The following is a 16,635-nucleotide window of genomic DNA, read 5'->3' as shown; positions in this document are numbered from 1 at the left end:
GCCTCCTGCACCCCAACCCCCTGCCTAGAGCCCCCTACTGCACCCCAACCCCCTACCTCACCCCTCCAACTCCCTGCCCTGAGCCCCCTGCCTGCACCTCAACCCCCTGCTGCACCCCAACTCCCTGCCCTCAACCTCCTGCCACATCCTACATCCTTCCTGCACCCCAACTTCCTATCCTGAGCCCCCTTCTGCATCCCCCACCCCCTGCCCTGAGCCCCCTGTCTGAACCCCAACCCTCTGCCACACACCACACTCCCTCCTGCACCCTGTACGCCAACCCCCTGCCCAGAGCCCCCTACTGCACCCCAACCCCCTACCTCACCTCTCCCTCTCCCTGCCCTGAGCCCCCTGCACCTCAACTCCTGCCCTAAGCCCCTGCCACACTCCTCCTGCCCCCTCTGGGGGCAGCACTGGGGGCAGCGAGGGGGGGGGGGTGTGTCAGTGATGCGGCCCTCGGGCCAATGAACTAGTCCTCAGCCGGCCCTCGTGGTCATTTGAGTTTGAGACCCCTGGTCTAGGCTCACAGGCCCAGCAGCTAAAGCCAAGCGCTGCTGAAAGCAGGGGGAGATTAGCCTGGATTGGCAGGAGTTGAGGCTTGGCCCATAGGGACCCCAGGCACTGCCGCTGCTGCCACCTTCATGGTGAATCCTCCAAGGCCTCGCCAAAGGGCTCTTCCCCATTCTGCAAAGTGGCCTCACAGGCTGAGTGTCTAGGAGAACAGAAACCCTTTGTTAGAGCCGGAGAGTCTGTTGCCACGGCTCCCTGAGGGTCACAGTCAAACACCTGCGAGTCTCTAGGAGGCTCTCAAGCAGTTCCCTGCTCAGGCACTTGGCACCCACTAGCAATGGTCTCTGACAGCGGCATAGCCAAGGGGAGCTCAGCAGATGCTCCCTTCTATGGCTTCCTGAGTGGGAGGGAGGTTGGTCTTGTCATTTAAGGCCTAGTGTCAAAGGCAGGGCTCCTGGGTTCTCGGACTTTGGAAGTGGGTGGAGTCTAGCGGTTGGAGCTGGACTGGTATCAGTCCCACGCTTCCTTCCTGCCTCTGTCAGGGACGTCGTGTGTGACCTTGCAGCCAGCGAACAGGGATAATACTGACCCACCTCAGAGGGGCTGGCAGGGGTCACCAGCGTCATGACTCAAGTTGGAACCAGTTGTGCTCTTGGTAGTGAAGGGCCCAGATTCAGTCCCCATGGATGCCCAGGGTGTCTGTATTGTGGCCCTGGTTTGACTCACCTAGCATTACGGGCTGTTTAGCCCGGCCCTGGCCAGGCGTGATGCATCTGCTCCTGGCCCTCTCATCACACACAAGAACATGGCCCACCAAGGACAATCCATCAGCTCCCATCTGGTGTTCAGCTCCAGGATGGATGGGGAGCCCTAGCCGGACCATAGAAAGACAGGGGGGTGTTCTTTGGTGGAAACTGCTGGAGCTTCAGCCTCTGCTCCCACCTCCACCCCCACGCTAAGGGCTTCAAAAGTGGTGCCTGACCCCAGGTAAACGAAGTAGCCGAGCTGAGGCCAGAGTGGGACTGATCCTAAGAAAAGAGCAGATTTCTCCTCTGCTCTAGGGAGATTCCCCTAGGAAAAGCAGCTGGGGTGGGGCGATACAAGCACTACCCCTCAGCCCATGAATAACGGGCAACTGGGACTTTGGGAGCCAAGGGACTGGTGTATCTTCCTGGAGATCAGAAAGGGGCAATGGAGAAGTTGTACCAAAGTCAATGTCATGGCTGGGTCAAGGGCAGCCAGACCTACTGGTCAGAGCCAGAGTCCACACTCACATGACAGGAGTGGAGAGTCAGCCAGGTCAGGATACTGGAAGATGAGCAGCAAAAGACAAACTTGCGATCACCACCACAACTCAGATGCCAGGAAATCAAGCCAGGGGAGCGGCAGCAGAACCAGGCAGCGCACAGTCCAGAACCGGGAGCAGGCCTGGTGTTCAGTCAGCTTCGTGTTCCTGCTGCTGTCTTACGTAGGGCCAGGGGGCCAGTGAGCTTTCCTGGGACTCCTCCAATAGGACCTCAGGAGTGGAGCCTCAAACTGGGACTGAACTTCATGGGTCCGAGGTAAGCAATTTTCAGCAGGCTTCCAGGTGGAGGGTTGGAGTGTGGCTGCTCCCATGAACCCTGCAGACCCGGGTTGGAGACCCCTGGGTCGTGACAGTGAGTGATCTCTCCCTGCTCAAACCTCCTGCAGCAGGAAACAGTCTCCAGGATCCTGGACACTGCCTCTGAGAATAAAATGAGGATATCATGATGAGAAACAGGGCTCTGTACCAGGGCTGGGATCCAGGGACAGGGAAAGCTCCCAGACAGGCTATGCATCGGGGATGCCATTTCTCCCCCAAGAGACCCACACGCCCCAAGAAGTAAATGGCTCTTACCTCCATGAGGGACTGGGGTCTTCCATCTAAGCCTCTTTGAGAGCCGGCATTGCTGGGACGAGGTGACCTGTCCCCACTGCTCCCTGACGTGGCTCAGCTACAGGAAGCGCCCGTCTGGGAGGCTGTGCCAGATCCCAGGGCCTGAAAGACAGCTGGAAGGAGGCTCCTATTCCTGTGACACCCAGAGACCCCATAGAAGGGCCAAGGGGAGAATAAAGGGCAGAAGGTGAAGCTAGCCCTGAGCCTCTGTCCCACCCCCACCTCCTCAAAAGTGGAGCTTTCCGAGCCCCAGTGGGGCTGTGGCCCTGACACAAGGGCTTTTCTGCACCATATGGGGCAGGGAGAGCTCTGCCTGGGCGTAGCGGGAATGAGCGGGGGTAGACCAAGGATAGGGAGGAGGGGAGTGGGTGCAAGGGAAAGAGGTCCTGCCCCATATGAAGGAATTTGGGGGGCAGAGGGAAGAACCCTGCTCCACAGAGAGGGGAGAGAGTTTCTGTGAGTGCCAGGAGGCTCCATTTCCCCTTCTCGCTCTCCCAATCAGAGGAAGAGGGCCACTCCAGCTGGCCCAGTCTGGTCCTGACCAGAGTCTGCAGGGTAGCAGTGGGCCCACAATAGGGCTGGGCGGTTTTGACAGGGTTGGGACTCACCAGCATGGCGCCTCCCGCTGGTCGCTCTGGGAATGAGCTCAGTCCATGGGGAACGCCCTCTGCTGGCAGCGTCCCATCCGTCTCTTGTCCTCCCTTGGCATCTGGAGCCGCGTTGCTCACCGCTTGACACTGCCTCCAGCAGTGCCCACTAGTCCATCCTCACCCCATTCCAGGGGCGGGGGTTAGCAACAGGCCTTGCACCTGCCTTGATGGCCAACTGCAACCCCCAAAGTCTAGCCCCTAGTCTCAAGGGCCGGTTACAATTTGTCTCGGCCATCGGATGGCCAGATGCAGTACTGCCCAGCCCGAGATGCTGGTCTCCTGCTCTGGAGACAGACCTTCCCCCATGAAATTCTGGGACACACTACCTGCTGCTCTCCTGGGCAGCCATTATATAGGGCCTAGCCTAGCCCTGATTGGCTGGCTCTAATCTCGGCCCTGATTGGCTCTCAGTAGGCCCTTCCCTGATTGGAAGACGGCTTGCACAGCCATTCTGGCCTACTCTAGTTCCCTCTCACATGGGGGTGGGGCAGCCGTCCCACCACAAACCCTCCCCCTTAAAAAATGCTCACGGGGGAGGGGAGGAAAGGGGTCCCTATCACCCCAGCTTCCTTCGTAGTGGGGCCTGCAGGGCATCCCTTTCCTCTCACAGGCCCGCCAAAGTCTGGAGTCAGCAGCTTCCCAGCTGTAGGGTCTGGGTTCGCACTGTTGAACGCCCTGGTCCTACGTGGGTTCCTACTTCTGTTTGGGTTCCCACATGGGCCCTCCTGGCTCCTATGTGGGTTCCCTCATTTCGGTGGGGCCTCTCTGCCCCAGCCCCTTTCTCTCTAGGGGCCTCCGTCTTCACCACCTCTTCTCTGTGGCTAGTCTCTGACCGAGCCCTTGTCTCAGACACTCCCCCTTTCTGCCTCAGGGGGCAGTGCCTCTTTAGATGTCCCCGTTGGTGGCAGTGGAAGCACTTTCTGGGTCTTCCCCCTGCCACATCCCTACTCCTGCTTGTTTGGGCCCTAGCCCTTCCTTCTGGGCTGGCCTGGGCCTTGGGAGTCCTGTAGGGGCACTCTCTCTTCAGGTGCCCTGGCTCCCCACAGACCCAACAAGCTGGGGGCCCCCCTATTACTCTCACAGGGGGTGCCTTTTCTAGGTGGGGTCTCTCTGCCCCATCCCAGGAGGGACACTCCCTCCTTTAGTGTCCCTGTCACCTACAGGCGAAGCAGTTCAGCGTTCCTGGCCTCTCGCCCTCGGTGACGGATCTCTTGTTTGGTCTGGGTGCCGACCTCCCCAGCAGCCAGAACAACTCCCTCTGCTGTTCGGCAAGCCGAGCCACCCAGGCCCTCCAATAGAAGTCTCTTTTCTCCACCATTTTGGACTCTCCATGTGGCACAATCTGCCTAGTCCGCTTGATGGTGTCCTTCTTCAGGCCACTTCCCTCCAGCAGTGCCCCCTAATCCATCCTCATCTCCTTCCGACGGGGAGGAGGAAGCAGGTTAGCAACAGTCCTTGCACATGCCTCAGCGGCCAACCAAAACCCCCAAAGTCTAGCCCCTTGTCTCAAGGGAGGTTGCAGTTTGACTCAGCCACCACATGGCCAAGTGCAGTACAAGAGGGAACAGGGGGACCCAGGCCCACCAACTATCCTGGGTCCAAACCCAGGGATCCTCTAGTGGCAGTCTCCCTGCTCTCCCCTTGTCCAACTGTCCCTGGGCCACTTCTCCTCTTGGCCCTCTAGGCCCTTTCTATCAGGGCCCGCAGTCTGGCAGGTCTTGGGCCGGAGCTGTAGTATGCTCCCTTCAGCCTGCCCAGCACTGCTCTTTTGGAGATGCTGGTCTACTGCTCTGAAGACAGACCTTCTCCCATCAAGGTCTGGGGGATACTGCCTGCTGCTCGCCTGGGCAGCCTTTATATAGGGCCTAGCTTAGTCCTGATTGGCTGGCTCTAATCTCGGCCCTGATTGGCTCTCAGTTGGCCCTTCTCTGATTGGCTACCAGCCTCTGCAGCCGCTCTGGCCTACTCTAGCGCCCTCTTGCATGGGGGTGGAGCAGCCGCCCCACCTCAGCGATCAGCTGTCGCAACCAGGCTGTGGCCTGGGCTGCGGGGCTGGCTCCAGGCACCAGCGGAGGAAGCACATGCCTGGGGCGGCATTCCGTCCATTCTTGGGGCAGCACAGGCCGGGCGACTTTTTTGTTTTTTGCACTTCAGCAGTTCGGGTGGCGGCAGTCCGAGCTTTGTTGTTGTTGGTTTTTTTTCTGCTTTGGCAGTTCGGGTGGCAGCAGTCCAAGTGGTTGGGAGTTTTTTGGTTTTCTTTTTGCTCACTTTGGCAGTCCGAGCGCTGTTGTATTTTTTTTTTTTTTTGCTTGGGGCAGCAAAAATGGTAGAGCCGGCGCTGCTGGGCTGAGGTCGCTCAAGTGGTCAGCCCCTCAACACACTGTATCGGGGGTGGCTCAGGTCTGGGCGGGGCCCAAGCACCCCACAAACAACCAGACTTCAAGGGCGGGCCCTGGCCTGGGTGGGGACCCGGTGGCCAGCCAACAAACAGTTCCTGTCCTGGCCTAGAGCCCCCTTGCACCGTGTAGGGGGTCAGCCACCCGGGGTGGAGTGGCAGGGGGACGCGGTCCCACCCTCCTCCCCCGCGTCCCAGCCCAAGGCGCTGGCAGGGGCAGGATTGGTTGCCCCTGCGTCGGCGGGGATCCAGCCGCAACACGCCGACTGAGCCGCGCCGGGCTCTGCAGCCAGCAGCTCCCGGGCTGCCCCTGGGCTACTTCCTGCCTCCCCGGGGTTTGGTATCTGCGGCCTCCAGGCCTCTTCCGGCTCCTTGGGGTAAACCGCAGCGGGTACTCCGGGCCAGTCCTCGTCCATGTCTGGGGTTAGGGTTAGGGGACTCTGGAGAACAGGCCAAGTGTCCTCCTCTGTTGCGGGCTGTCCCCCAACTGTGGTGAAGGGCCGGCCTTTTATATTTCCGACCCCACGCCCCGGTCCTTATGGCGAGGGGGGCGGGGCGATATAGGCTCCGCCCTCCAAGGGGCGTGTAGGGCAGCCCTCGCTCTCCCGCTCGGAGGGAGGCCGCTCAGTTGCAACAGCGTCTACCAGAGGCCCCGGTGGCCAGCCAACAGGCGAGGGGGGTGGGGCGATATAGGCTCTGCCGTCCAAGGGGCGTGTAGAGGGGCCCTCGCTCTCCTGCTCGGAGGGAGGCCGCTCAGTTGCAACAGCGTCTACCAGAGGCCCCGGTGGCCAGCCAACAGGCAAGGTGGGTGGGGTGATATAGGCTCTGCCCTCCAAGGGGCGTGTAGAGGGGCCCTCGCTCTCCTGCTCGGAGGGAGGCCACTCAGTCTCACTGCACTCCCCGTTTAGAGGGAGTAGGAGTTGCTGGTGGCCTTGGAGGCAGAATTCCTGCAGCGCCTCCGGCACTTGGCGCAAGTGCCGGATGATGTGAAGTTGATTCATTATGTTGGCCGTGACGACCTCCTGCTGCAAGGGAACGAGGACCTGTCAGAGACTCAGATGCCCCCGTGGAATCAGGGGGAATTAAGGGCACCTGGGACCAGCAGCAATTCCACCCAGCACCCACGCACCTCTGAGGGATGAAGTCCCCCTCCTGACCCCCAGAATGGAGTCTTGTTTTCCTTTCAAGGGACCTCCAGTGCCAACAACCTCCTTGTAGGGGGAGCTCCTGCCACCTCCCAGCCAGTGCCCCTGACAGCTGTTCCACCTCCAATCCACAGCTCAAGTTCTCTGACCCCTCTCCTCCACCCCCACCCAGGTTGGGCAGGGAGGGGGCTCTAGCGGGGCGGGGGGCGGAGGGATTCTGGCAGCAGTGAAGTGGGATGTGGGCAGCTTGAGACCTTTCCCCAAGTCATCCCAGCCACTGAGGCTGAAGCCGCAGGATGGCAGCCCTGGTGAATGGGGCAGATCAGCAGCCCCCGCTGACTGAATCCTCCAGTTCTCTCTAGAGCGAGTCCAGCCCTGCCGGCAGCAGGACGAGCTTCCCCCGCCCATGTGCCTCAGAACTGCCCGCTCAGTCGCCATCACCCCTCAGTCCTTGGCCTCCCAGGCTGCCAGTGATGGGAACAACTCTGGGTGGTGGCACGGGTGACAGGAGAGGCACGCAGAGGGCACGTAGAGGACTCTGCTGCCCTTCCCAAGAACAGAAGTCCGTGCTGAGGCAATGCTTGTCAATCATTAGCCTTGCTAACGAGCTGGGCTGGAGCTGCTCCGGGAACAAGCTGGCTCCCTCCTGCTCATGGAGGTGAATTCATCTCCCTTCCCAGGAGCACCTGCTCTCACTCTCATTCCCCACCGGTCGCCTTGCTGCCAGGCCGGCGAATGGCCAGAGGATGGGAATGAGGCCTGGGCCCCGCCCCAATCTCCTGAGTCTAATGCAGCTGCTCACCTTGCTCCCCATCAGCTGCTCGGCTTGCCCCAGGAGGGAGTAAGTGAGGAGCAGCCCAGCCTGGCTGACACGCAGCTGGGGGTCGTGCATGGCCAGCACTGTTGTCTGCAGGAAGAAGCTTCTCTGCCCCTCCGAGAACAATTTGGCAAAAACCTGAAACCAACCAGATGTGAGGCTTCAGCAGATTGCCCTGAACCAGGCTCCAAATCCTGGCCTAGAACGGCAACTCTGTTGCGTGGCTCCAGGAGGCAGTCACCTGCCCTGCAGAGCTGTGCCATGCCCTGGCAGAGCGTCCTTACCTCCCCCACCCTGGCTGTGTTCTTATAGCCGAGGAGCCTGTTGTCCTGGTGCCAGTCCCAGCACCAAAGGTATTCGACCTCATGGATGTTCAGGTCTGGGAAAGAGAGAGACACATACACATTGGTCATTCTGGTTGCAGGGCTTGTGTCCTTCCAATCCCATATGTGGCTGCACAGTGGGCAGAGCCCAACAGAACTGCGGGGGTAGTGGAGAACACAGAAAGAGATAGAGAGAGACTGATCCGCCAGCCGGGGTCACTCGGAGAGAAATTGGCTGGGGTCCCAGTCTCACTCGTCTAGCCGGGTTCCTTACCCGTCTGGCGGAGCAGGAGCTGGTAGAGCCGGTAAACCCCCTCCCTGGCCTGCTGGCTGATGTCCTCGTCTGGGTCACCTACGAACAGAGCCAGCTGTGCCACGTGGTGGCCCATCCTGGGGAATTCGGCTGAGTTCTAATGGAAGGGAGAGGGAGAGGGGACTCCATCAGCATTTTCCTGTCAGCTCCCAGTCCCCGCCTGGGCCAGGACTCTCCTTCCCCTCAACCCCTCTGCAGGAGATGCTAGAGGACAGGAGCTAGAGCTGGATCCTTAGTTATCTCTGCCCACAAGGGAGCCCGGAGAACAGGGATGTGGGCAGGGCCCTCCAGGAGGATTTGCTTCCCCAGCTGCTCCAGGATGACAAGAAGGCAAGAACCTGGAGCATGGTCTCCTTACAAGCGAGAGTCTTCACTTAACCAGGACAAGAAGAACTTGTCTCAAGCCAGGCTCATTCTCTGCTCTGACTCTGCCTCCCCAAGAGGAACACTCCTAGCCCACAGCCCCTGCAGCAGCAGATCCTCCAGCCCGTTGGATCCAGCCCACCTACGCCTGGAGTCAGGAAGCTGGGCTCAGAGGCCACTTACGTCAAAGTCAGGGAGGGAGATGACGGACGTGAGCAGGGCTGCGCTGCTCCTGATGGCCCTGGCTCTCTCTCGTGGCACCCTGGACACGGTCCAGTAGTTAATGTGCTGTGGGGAAAGGAGGCAGCTCAGGATTGATGGGGGGGTGCATGTGTAGTGCTAATGGCCCCCCCCATCCCAAGGGGGCTGAGACATTGCATGCGGTGAGGGTGGAATATCAGATTCATTGACTGCAGAGCTTTAGAAGGGGACTCTTGCCCCCAGGACGATGCTTGTATCCTGCAGGTCACAACTTGTCATTGTCTCTCTAGATTGGGACAATGCTCAGTGTTGGGGCTGGTCCCATCCTCCCTGAACACCTGATTCCTGAACAGCTCCCCAGGAAGGAGACAGACCCCTCCCCCCTCCCTGGCTCTCAAGTCCTTGGCTGGGTGAAGGGACTGAGTGTGAGCACAATCCCCCCAGGAATCTCGGGGCCCGTCAGAGACAAGGGCTGATTCTCTGGGGCCCTCCTGTTTCTCCAGGAATGAGGCTGTGGCTCTTCTCTGAGGACCATCTTCTGGATCTCCCAGGAGGGGTTCAGACTCTCACTCCTCAAGCCAGCCGGGGGCCCTGTGGTCAGTGCTCAACACAAGCAGGCAGAGCTCTGGCTTGAAGTCCCAGCTCCTTCCTCTGTCCTTCAAGGAGGAAAGGCCTGACCCTGCATTGCACTGACTGCCCTGACCAAGGATGGCCACTGGGGGCCCAGCTAGGAGGACAGACTGGAAAATGGATCTAAGAGTTAAGGTAAAATTGCCCCCACCCTCTCACCAGACTCACCTGCAAGATGTAGTGGAGCTTGTCCGTGTCTGGGGTCTTTGCCAGCAGGTTCCCCAGCATGGCGTCCAGGAGGTCTGGTATGACCCTATGCAGATCCTGCAAAGCAAGGGAGAGCCATGGGTCAGAGTTAGGGAAAGTGGGGCTACACCTGCCACAGGATGGGAAGAGGGGTCTCTGGGAAGCACTGGTGAGACCCCCAAACACATTTCCTGGCCTCTCTCATTCACATCCCACTGCAGGCAATTAGCAAGGATTCGGGCAGGATAACAGCTGGCTGATCTACCTGGACTTGGTTGATGTCCGTCTGCGTGCCCAGGGTGAAGACGGCGTGCAGAGTGGCTCGGAGGAGGTGGGTCTCCAGCTCCGGCTCCAGGGCAGGTGTTATGGTGCTGGCAAGAGAGAGGAGCTGGTATTAGACTGTGCAGTGCGGGGGTGGGACTGGCACCAACACGGACGTGAAACTGCAGGGAAATAGGCAGAGGCTGGCGAGAATGGCAACTGAGGCACTGAGCCAGGGAATGATAAGGCCAAGGTTTCCCAGACCGACAGTGGCAGGGCAGGAATGGCGCCTGTTCCCTGGACCCTGCTGCCTCTCCTGTATCTGATCCTGGGAGTCAGCCTCTCCCCAAAGCCATTGCAATGTGACTGGAGTGAAAAGAAAAGAGCAGCCAGGAGAGGGAGTGACCCTTCCTGCCACCTCTGCCAGAGGAGCCCCCCTTGAGGGGTGAGCTGGGAGTGGGAGGGGCAGTGACTCCCAGCCATGGGCCTGAGCAGCACCGGGGTTAGGAGAACCGGGCGGGAGGGTCGCGGTACCTGAGGTTGGCCACAGCAATGAGGGAGTTGGCCAGGACGGCGTCAGGTGGAGAGTTAGGAGGAATCTCCTCAATGAGCTCCTGTGAGACGCAAAGGAGACAAAGGAGCGGGTGAGATTCGGGCCTCACTGACACTCCCCAAGGAGGAGATTACACAGCCAGCAGGATCCCCCCAGCTGCCTCCCGCTCCTCCGATTCCTGCCCACTAGTTCTCCCGTCTCCTCTCCCCAATCTTCAGCCCCAGCAATCCCTGCCCTCAGCTGCCCTCCAGCACCAGCCATCCCCCAACCCTCGGCCCGGGGAGACCCCTGCCCCTCCCATGTCTCTGTCCACCCTCCAGCTCCCGGGCGCCGTGTCTTACTCACCACAATCCTCTCCACCACAGCCGCCTTCGAGCAGTGTGGCTCCATTGTGTAGTCCCCTCTCTGCTGGGCAGCGAGGCACGCGGGGTAGATGGCGTGCAGGAACTCGAGCTGCTGCGCCTCGTCCTGCGCCCACCAGGAGTGGGGTTAGGGGAGAGAGAGCCAGTTAGCCAGGGACCTCCCTGCCCCAGCCACACCAGCTGCAGGACATAGGCCTGAATGGGGGATAGTGGGGACCTGCCTATTGTTCAAATCACCCACGACTCCTCCACAATCAGGGTCAGGAACTGGGACAGTGCCTGTGGGGGGAGGAGACCCCGGCTGGTGTGTGACAAACACCCCCATCTTGGGGGTCCCAGATCATGAAGGAGAAAGGTCCCCATTAGAGCCAAGACCTTCTGCAGGGGGTCGGGATGCTGGGAAGGAGCAGGAGAATCTCAGTTCCAGCACAGCTGGGGAACGTTTGTACCTTTTCTCGGGCATGGAGCTGCTCTCGGATGTTCATGAGAGCAGCCTCCTCTGTTACCAAGTCTACCCGGTCTTCTTTCTCCTCGTCGTCCTCGGAGTCCCTGGCGGACGCTGCACCAGGGAGAGAAGGGGACAAGGTGACTGCTGCTGCCACTCGGGGGAAGGACAGGGGCATGGTGGGACAATGTGTCCCCTTCCCACCTCCGGGACATAGGGCAGATTGGGCCCCACACTCCCCCCTCTCAGTGATGGCATCAGCCCCCAACTCCTTCAGGAGCCCATAGCAAAGAGATCCTCCCCACTGTCCTGGACTCCCTTGGAGGTGCCTCCCCCCAGCCCCGCCCAATGGAGCACCAAGGACCAAAGTGGCAGCATCTAGTGTCCGTGGAGTTCACATGGCTCAGGCCAGACACCTGGGCTGGAGACCCGCCCCCATAGCACTGCTTGAGGGCCTGGGCCCAGGGTGTTCACAGCCCCCTCCTCACCCCTCCCCGAGCCCAGCCTGGATCCTCACCTAGAACAAAGCAGAAGCGTCCGTCGGCCACGCTGCTAGCCGAGTCGCAGGCGCTGCTGCTGTCGGATGGGGAGTGGCCCGAGCTGCTGGGGCTGGCAGAGGGATCCTCCACCTCCTGCCCTGAGGAGGCTGGAAGGTCCTCACTGACCGGGCAGGGCGATGGCCCCTGTTGGAAGTTGGGGCTGGGCGCCTGGGGCCGCTGCTGCCCACACAACAACAAGCCCCAGAGCCACCCTGCCCGGTTCCGCCCCTGGGCTGGGTCCTGCCTGCCCAGCCGCAGCCTGGCCCAGCTCCATTTTGGCCTGGGAGGTGATGCTCCCACCTCGGCGCCTGTGCCGGGAGTGGGTTTCCTCCGCCAGAAGGCTGGGCGCTTCCACCTCCTGGCGCGGCCGGAAGCTTCTTCCCCTCCAGCGGGGACGGAGAGGCCGCTTCGCTCCTGGGGAAGATGTTGTCTGCTTCCCTCAGGCTCTGGGGCCACCTGCACAGCCTTCTTCCCGAACATCCTCAGGAGCCTGGCCATCCTGGAACCCAGTGGGAAGCAGGCATGAGTCTGGGGTCAAGGCAGCCTCTCACTAACCAGCCTGTTTGGTCCCTCCCCATCCCTGCCCCAGCCAGAGCAGCTCCTGCTCCCCCCACAGGGGTGCAGGGAGGGCAAGCTACCCGCATTGGCAGGAGTTCATTGTATGATCTGCTCCCCCTCAACGCTCCCCCTCGTCATCGCTGGGGCTGCAAGAACTGGGGAGTCTCGTCCTTTTCGAACACTGGGGTCAGTCACAAAGACACTGGTCACTTTGGACAAGCAGCTCCCTCCTGCCACCCCAGACCACACTCACACCCCCCCACCCTCCGCCCAGGCTAGAGAAGGAACAGAACCCAGGCAGGGCAGGCTTTAGGCCGATTTGCCCGATTCCCCAGAATTGGGCCCCGTGCATAAGAGGGCCTCTCGCACTCACCCCAGCGGCATTCGTCTTCGGGGGCCCCGCTCCCCTGGCCAGAGCGCCGGCCGGAGCGCGGCAGCCCCGCGGCCCCACTCTCCCGGCTGGAGCTCCGGCGGAGCGTGGCAGCCCCGTGGCCCCGCGACCCAGGCCGGAGCGCGGCAGCCCTGTGACCCCGTGACCCCGGCTGGAGCTCCGGCGGAGCACGGCAGCTCCGCGAGCCCGGCAGGAGCTCCGGCCAGAACATGGCTGCCCCATGGCCCTGCGACCCTGGCTGCAGCTCCGGCCAGCCCCGTGGCCCCGCAGCCCCAGCCGGACCGCAACAGCCCTGCAGCTCCACGACCCCGGCCAGACCGCCGGCCGGACCGCGGCAAGCCCCGTGGCGCTGCATTCCTGGCCAGAGCGCCGTCCAGAGTGTGGCAGCCCCGCGGGGCCACCTCCCCCAGCCAGCAATCCGAAGTGCCGCCCCAGGAATCGGGCCCCGCACTTGCTAAACCCGGCCCTGAACCCAGGAGTCTGGACTTCTCCTGGGAAACCATTCCCCACTTCAAAGTCCCTAGGCATAGCAAGGCCAGGGCCCCCTCGGTTCCCATTGATTTCCATGCTCAGCAGCTCACTGGGTCTGGCCCAGCTCACAGACTCTCAGCCTGGGGAACAGTCTCCCACAAGGGAAGGGCTGGGAGCCCCATTGCTGGGACCTTGCCAAACACACTGGAGACGGCTCTGGAGAAGCCCTTTCCCGGTCTGAGAGCGAGGGGGTCCTGGGGGCTGTTTGCAAATCCAATCTCCTTTGGGAGAGATTCTCTCCCCCTCTTTCTGCCTCTCCCCAGACAGACAGGGGACGCCCCCGAGGAACCCTAATGCCACTCACTTGCTCTGGTGACGGAGAGATGGTTGGAGGATGTTCAGGGTCGTCCCTCGCCCTTCTCCTCTCTCTCCAAGCCCAAGGCAGGCTGGAGAGGGTGGTGGTGAGCTGAGGAGGTCCCTGCCCAGGAAGCAGGCAGGGTGATGGCACGGGGCGATCGGCTGGCTGTGAAAACAAGAGTCTGTCTTATTACCAAGGGACAGAGAAACTCGGCCAGCAGCAGGGGGTGCAGAACACCGCCCTAGTGCAGGGGTGACAGCGCCTCTGGGATCCCGACATCCCTGCACTTTACACACCTTCCTGGAGCCTCCCAACCCCCCTGGGCTGTCGGGACTGCGACCCCAACCCCACTGATGAGAACCAGGCCTGGGAGGGGAAGCTACTGGCACAGGGTCACACCAAGTGTCAGAAGAATGGATGGGACCCAGCAGGCCTTCTTTCCAGGCCCCTTCGCTAACCACTGCTGCACACTCCCTCCCACAGCTGGCAATTACAACCAGGCCCCCATGTCCACTCCCCCGGCTTTGAGAGGGAGTGTGCTCCGCTGGAGTGACTGGACCAGGGGACTGAGAACCAGGACTCCAGAGTTCCATTGCTGGGTTTCCTGTTGGTTCCACTGCTGGTTGTTTTCCTTTTCCTGTGGGACTTTGGGCAAGTTGCTCCCCCGTCTCTGGCTCTGTCCCCAGCAGTCAAACGGGGATTTCATACTTTCCCACTATTGGAAAGTGCTGGGAGAATTGCTCGGCCAAGAACCACGCCGGCCCCGGCCCCCGGTGCAGCATCGCGCTGGCCCCCGGCCAAGCACCGCGCCAGCCCCCGGCATGGCTCCCTGCCGAGCACCGCGCCAGGCCCCAGCCAAGTGTCCACACCGCCGGCCCAGCACCGCGCCGGCCCCCCGGCCCCGCGCCCCCGGCACGGCCCCCGGCGCAGCACCGCACTGGCCCCCGGCCGTGCACCGCGCCAGCCCCCGGCACGGCTCCCTGCCGAGCACAGCGCCAGCCCCCAGCCAAGTGTCCACACCGCTGGCCCAGCACCGCGCCGGCCCCTGGCCGAGCACCGTGCCGGCCCACGGCCCGGCCCACGGCCCAGCACCGCGCCGGCACCGGCCCCCGGCCCCCAGACAAGTGCCTGCGCACCCAGCCCCAGCTCCGGCCGAACACCACGCCGGCCCCCCGGCCAAGTGCCCCCGCCCCCGGCCGAGCACCGCACCGGTCCCCCGGCCAGCACCGCACCGGCCCCCGGCCGAGCACCGCGCCAGCCCCCGGCACGGCTCCCGGCCGAGCACCACACCGGCCCCCGGCATGGCTCCCGGCTGAGCACCGCGCCAGCCCCCAGCCAAGTGTCTGCACCGTCGGCCCAGCACCGCGCCGGCCCCCGGCCCCGCGCCCCCGGCACGGCCCCCAGCCCAGCACCGCGCCGGCACCGGCCCAGCACCGCACCGGCCCCTGGCCAAGTGCCCGCGCCCCCGGCCCGGCCCCCGGCCGAGCACCGTGCTGGCCCCCAGCCAAGTGCCCGAACCGCCGGCATAGCTCCGCGCCGGCCCCCGGCCGAGCACCGCGCCGGCCCCCGCCCGGCTCGCAGCCGAGCACCGCGCTGGCCCCCAGCCAAGTGCCCGGCCCCCGGTGCAGCACCGCGCCGTCCCCTGTCCAGCACCATGCCGGCCCCGGCCCCTGGCTGAGCATCACACCGGCTACTGGCCCGGCCCCCGGCCGAGCACCACGCCAGCCTCCGGCCAAGTGCCCGCACCGCCGGCCCAGCACCGCGCCGGCCCCCGGCCAAGTGCCCGCACCGCCAGCCCAGCACTGCGCCGGCCCCCGGCCGAGCACTGCGCCGGCCTCTGGCCCGGCACCCGGCCCAGCACCGCACTGGCCCCCGGCCGAGCACCGCACCGGCCCCGGCCCCCGGCTGAGCACCGCGCCGGCCCCCGGCCCGGCCCCCGGCCCAGCACTGCGCCGGCCCCGGGCCCCGGCCCAGCACCGCCCCCGGCCCCGGCCCTCATCCGAGCACCGCGCCAGCCCCCGGCCAAGTGCCCGTACCGCTGGCCCAGCACCGCGCCAGCCCCCGGCCCCGCGCCCCCGGCCCCAGCCCCTGCCGAGCACCGCGCATAGACAGCAAGGCGGTGGCAGAGCCAGAAAGAGAAGCCACCAGTCCTGACTCCTGTTCTAATGGACAACAAACCGCCCAGAAGCACGGCAGAGGGGAAAGTAAACCAGTCCGGTCCGGTACAGCGGAGCGGCAAGAGCCAGTACGCCATGCCGGACTGGACCGGCTTCCGCGGCGGAGATTTAAAGGGCCCAGGGCTCCAGCCGCTGTGGGGAGCCCTGGGTCCTTTAAAGCGCCGCTGGAGCTCCGGCAGCCGGTCTCCCGCGGTGATTTAAAGGGCCCAGAGCTCCGCGGCTCCCAGCCGCCTCTGCAACTGGTAGCTCCGGGGTGATTTAAAGGCCCTGGGGCTCCCAGCCACAGCCGGAGCCCCTGGGCCTTTAAATCTTGAAAGGCCCCGCCTCTTCCGGTTGAGGCTACACCCCCGCTCAGGACTCCGGCGTAATGGTAAATCCTTTAAGTTCCTTTCACCCCTGGGCAGGGATAGAGCCCTGGAATCAAGATGGTGGGGAAATTTCATTGAAACCGTTTCTGTCAGAAAATCCCATTCAGACTAAACCAGTTTGTTTCTTGAACTCATAACAAGTGGGATGAAAGTTCTTTGCAAAAAGATTTTCTTGCAAAACAAAAGCATCTCCTGTTTGTCACAGTGTGTTAAATTGTCTCCTCGCACACCAAGAGGAGACACTTAGATCTCGAAAATTAGATAAGATGCTTCAGTCTGAGCTAAGTAGTTGCTGCTCTTATCAATTTCAAAATAAAAAAATACAAATAAAATCAACTATTTCAGCTATTCTATTATGTCACACTCTGATCTGAGTAAATGTGATAGGACACCTCATATTATGCACTCCTCCTAGTGACACTCTCCAATGGATCTCCATCCTCCACCCACTGTGAGGTAAGTAGGAGCGGATCATTATTATCCCTACTTGAAAGAGGGAGAAGCTAAGGTTGAGAAAGGAGAATTGACTTGTCTTAGGTCACACAGCCAGTCAGTGGCAGAGTTGGGAATAGGACCCAAGAGCCCTGATTTTCAAACTAACCATCGGATCTTGAATTTGCGTGCAGGAGGTCAGCGCCTGACAGGGAAGGCCAAGCTTCAGAGCAGAGCGTGGGCCCCGCCCGCTGGCGCCATGGTAACCC

At 62.3% G+C, this 16,635-nt stretch overlaps 1 protein-coding gene across 1 annotated transcript; it reads right to left on the bottom strand.

The window, feature by feature from the left end:
* Positions 1-977: 977 nt before the first annotated feature.
* On the bottom strand, positions 978-7,823 carry LOC135978088 (formin-2-like). The gene is made up of 4 exons (XM_065579140.1): positions 7,720-7,823; positions 7,421-7,573; positions 2,390-6,498; positions 978-2,236 (listed from the first exon to the last, which is right to left on the bottom strand). Exons 2-3 carry the CDS (start codon positions 7,508-7,510, stop codon positions 6,010-6,012), a joined length of 579 nt encoding a protein of 192 aa, XP_065435212.1. The 5' UTR covers positions 7,511-7,573; positions 7,720-7,823; the 3' UTR covers positions 978-2,236; positions 2,390-6,009.
* Between the last annotated feature and the right edge of the window lie 8,812 nt (positions 7,824-16,635).

The sequence above is a fragment of the Chrysemys picta genome, unplaced genomic scaffold (genome assembly GCF_011386835.1).
Source record: "Chrysemys picta bellii isolate R12L10 unplaced genomic scaffold, ASM1138683v2 scaf112, whole genome shotgun sequence".
NCBI classification, from domain to species: domain Eukaryota; kingdom Metazoa; phylum Chordata; order Testudines; family Emydidae; genus Chrysemys; species Chrysemys picta.
The sequence above is the reverse complement of the archived record's forward strand: the minus strand, read 5'-3'. Positions and strand labels throughout refer to the sequence as shown.

Excerpts from the sequence above, each read along its gene's own strand:
- LOC135978088 (XM_065579140.1), bottom strand. The coding sequence starts at position 7,510 with ATGCACGACCCCCAGCTGCGTGTCAGCCAGGCTGGGCTGCTCCTCACT. Across the intron at positions 6,499-7,420 it reads AGCAGCTGATGGGGAGCAAG|CAGGAGGTCGTCACGGCCAA; the intron begins GTGAGCAGCTGC and ends GTTCCCTTGCAG.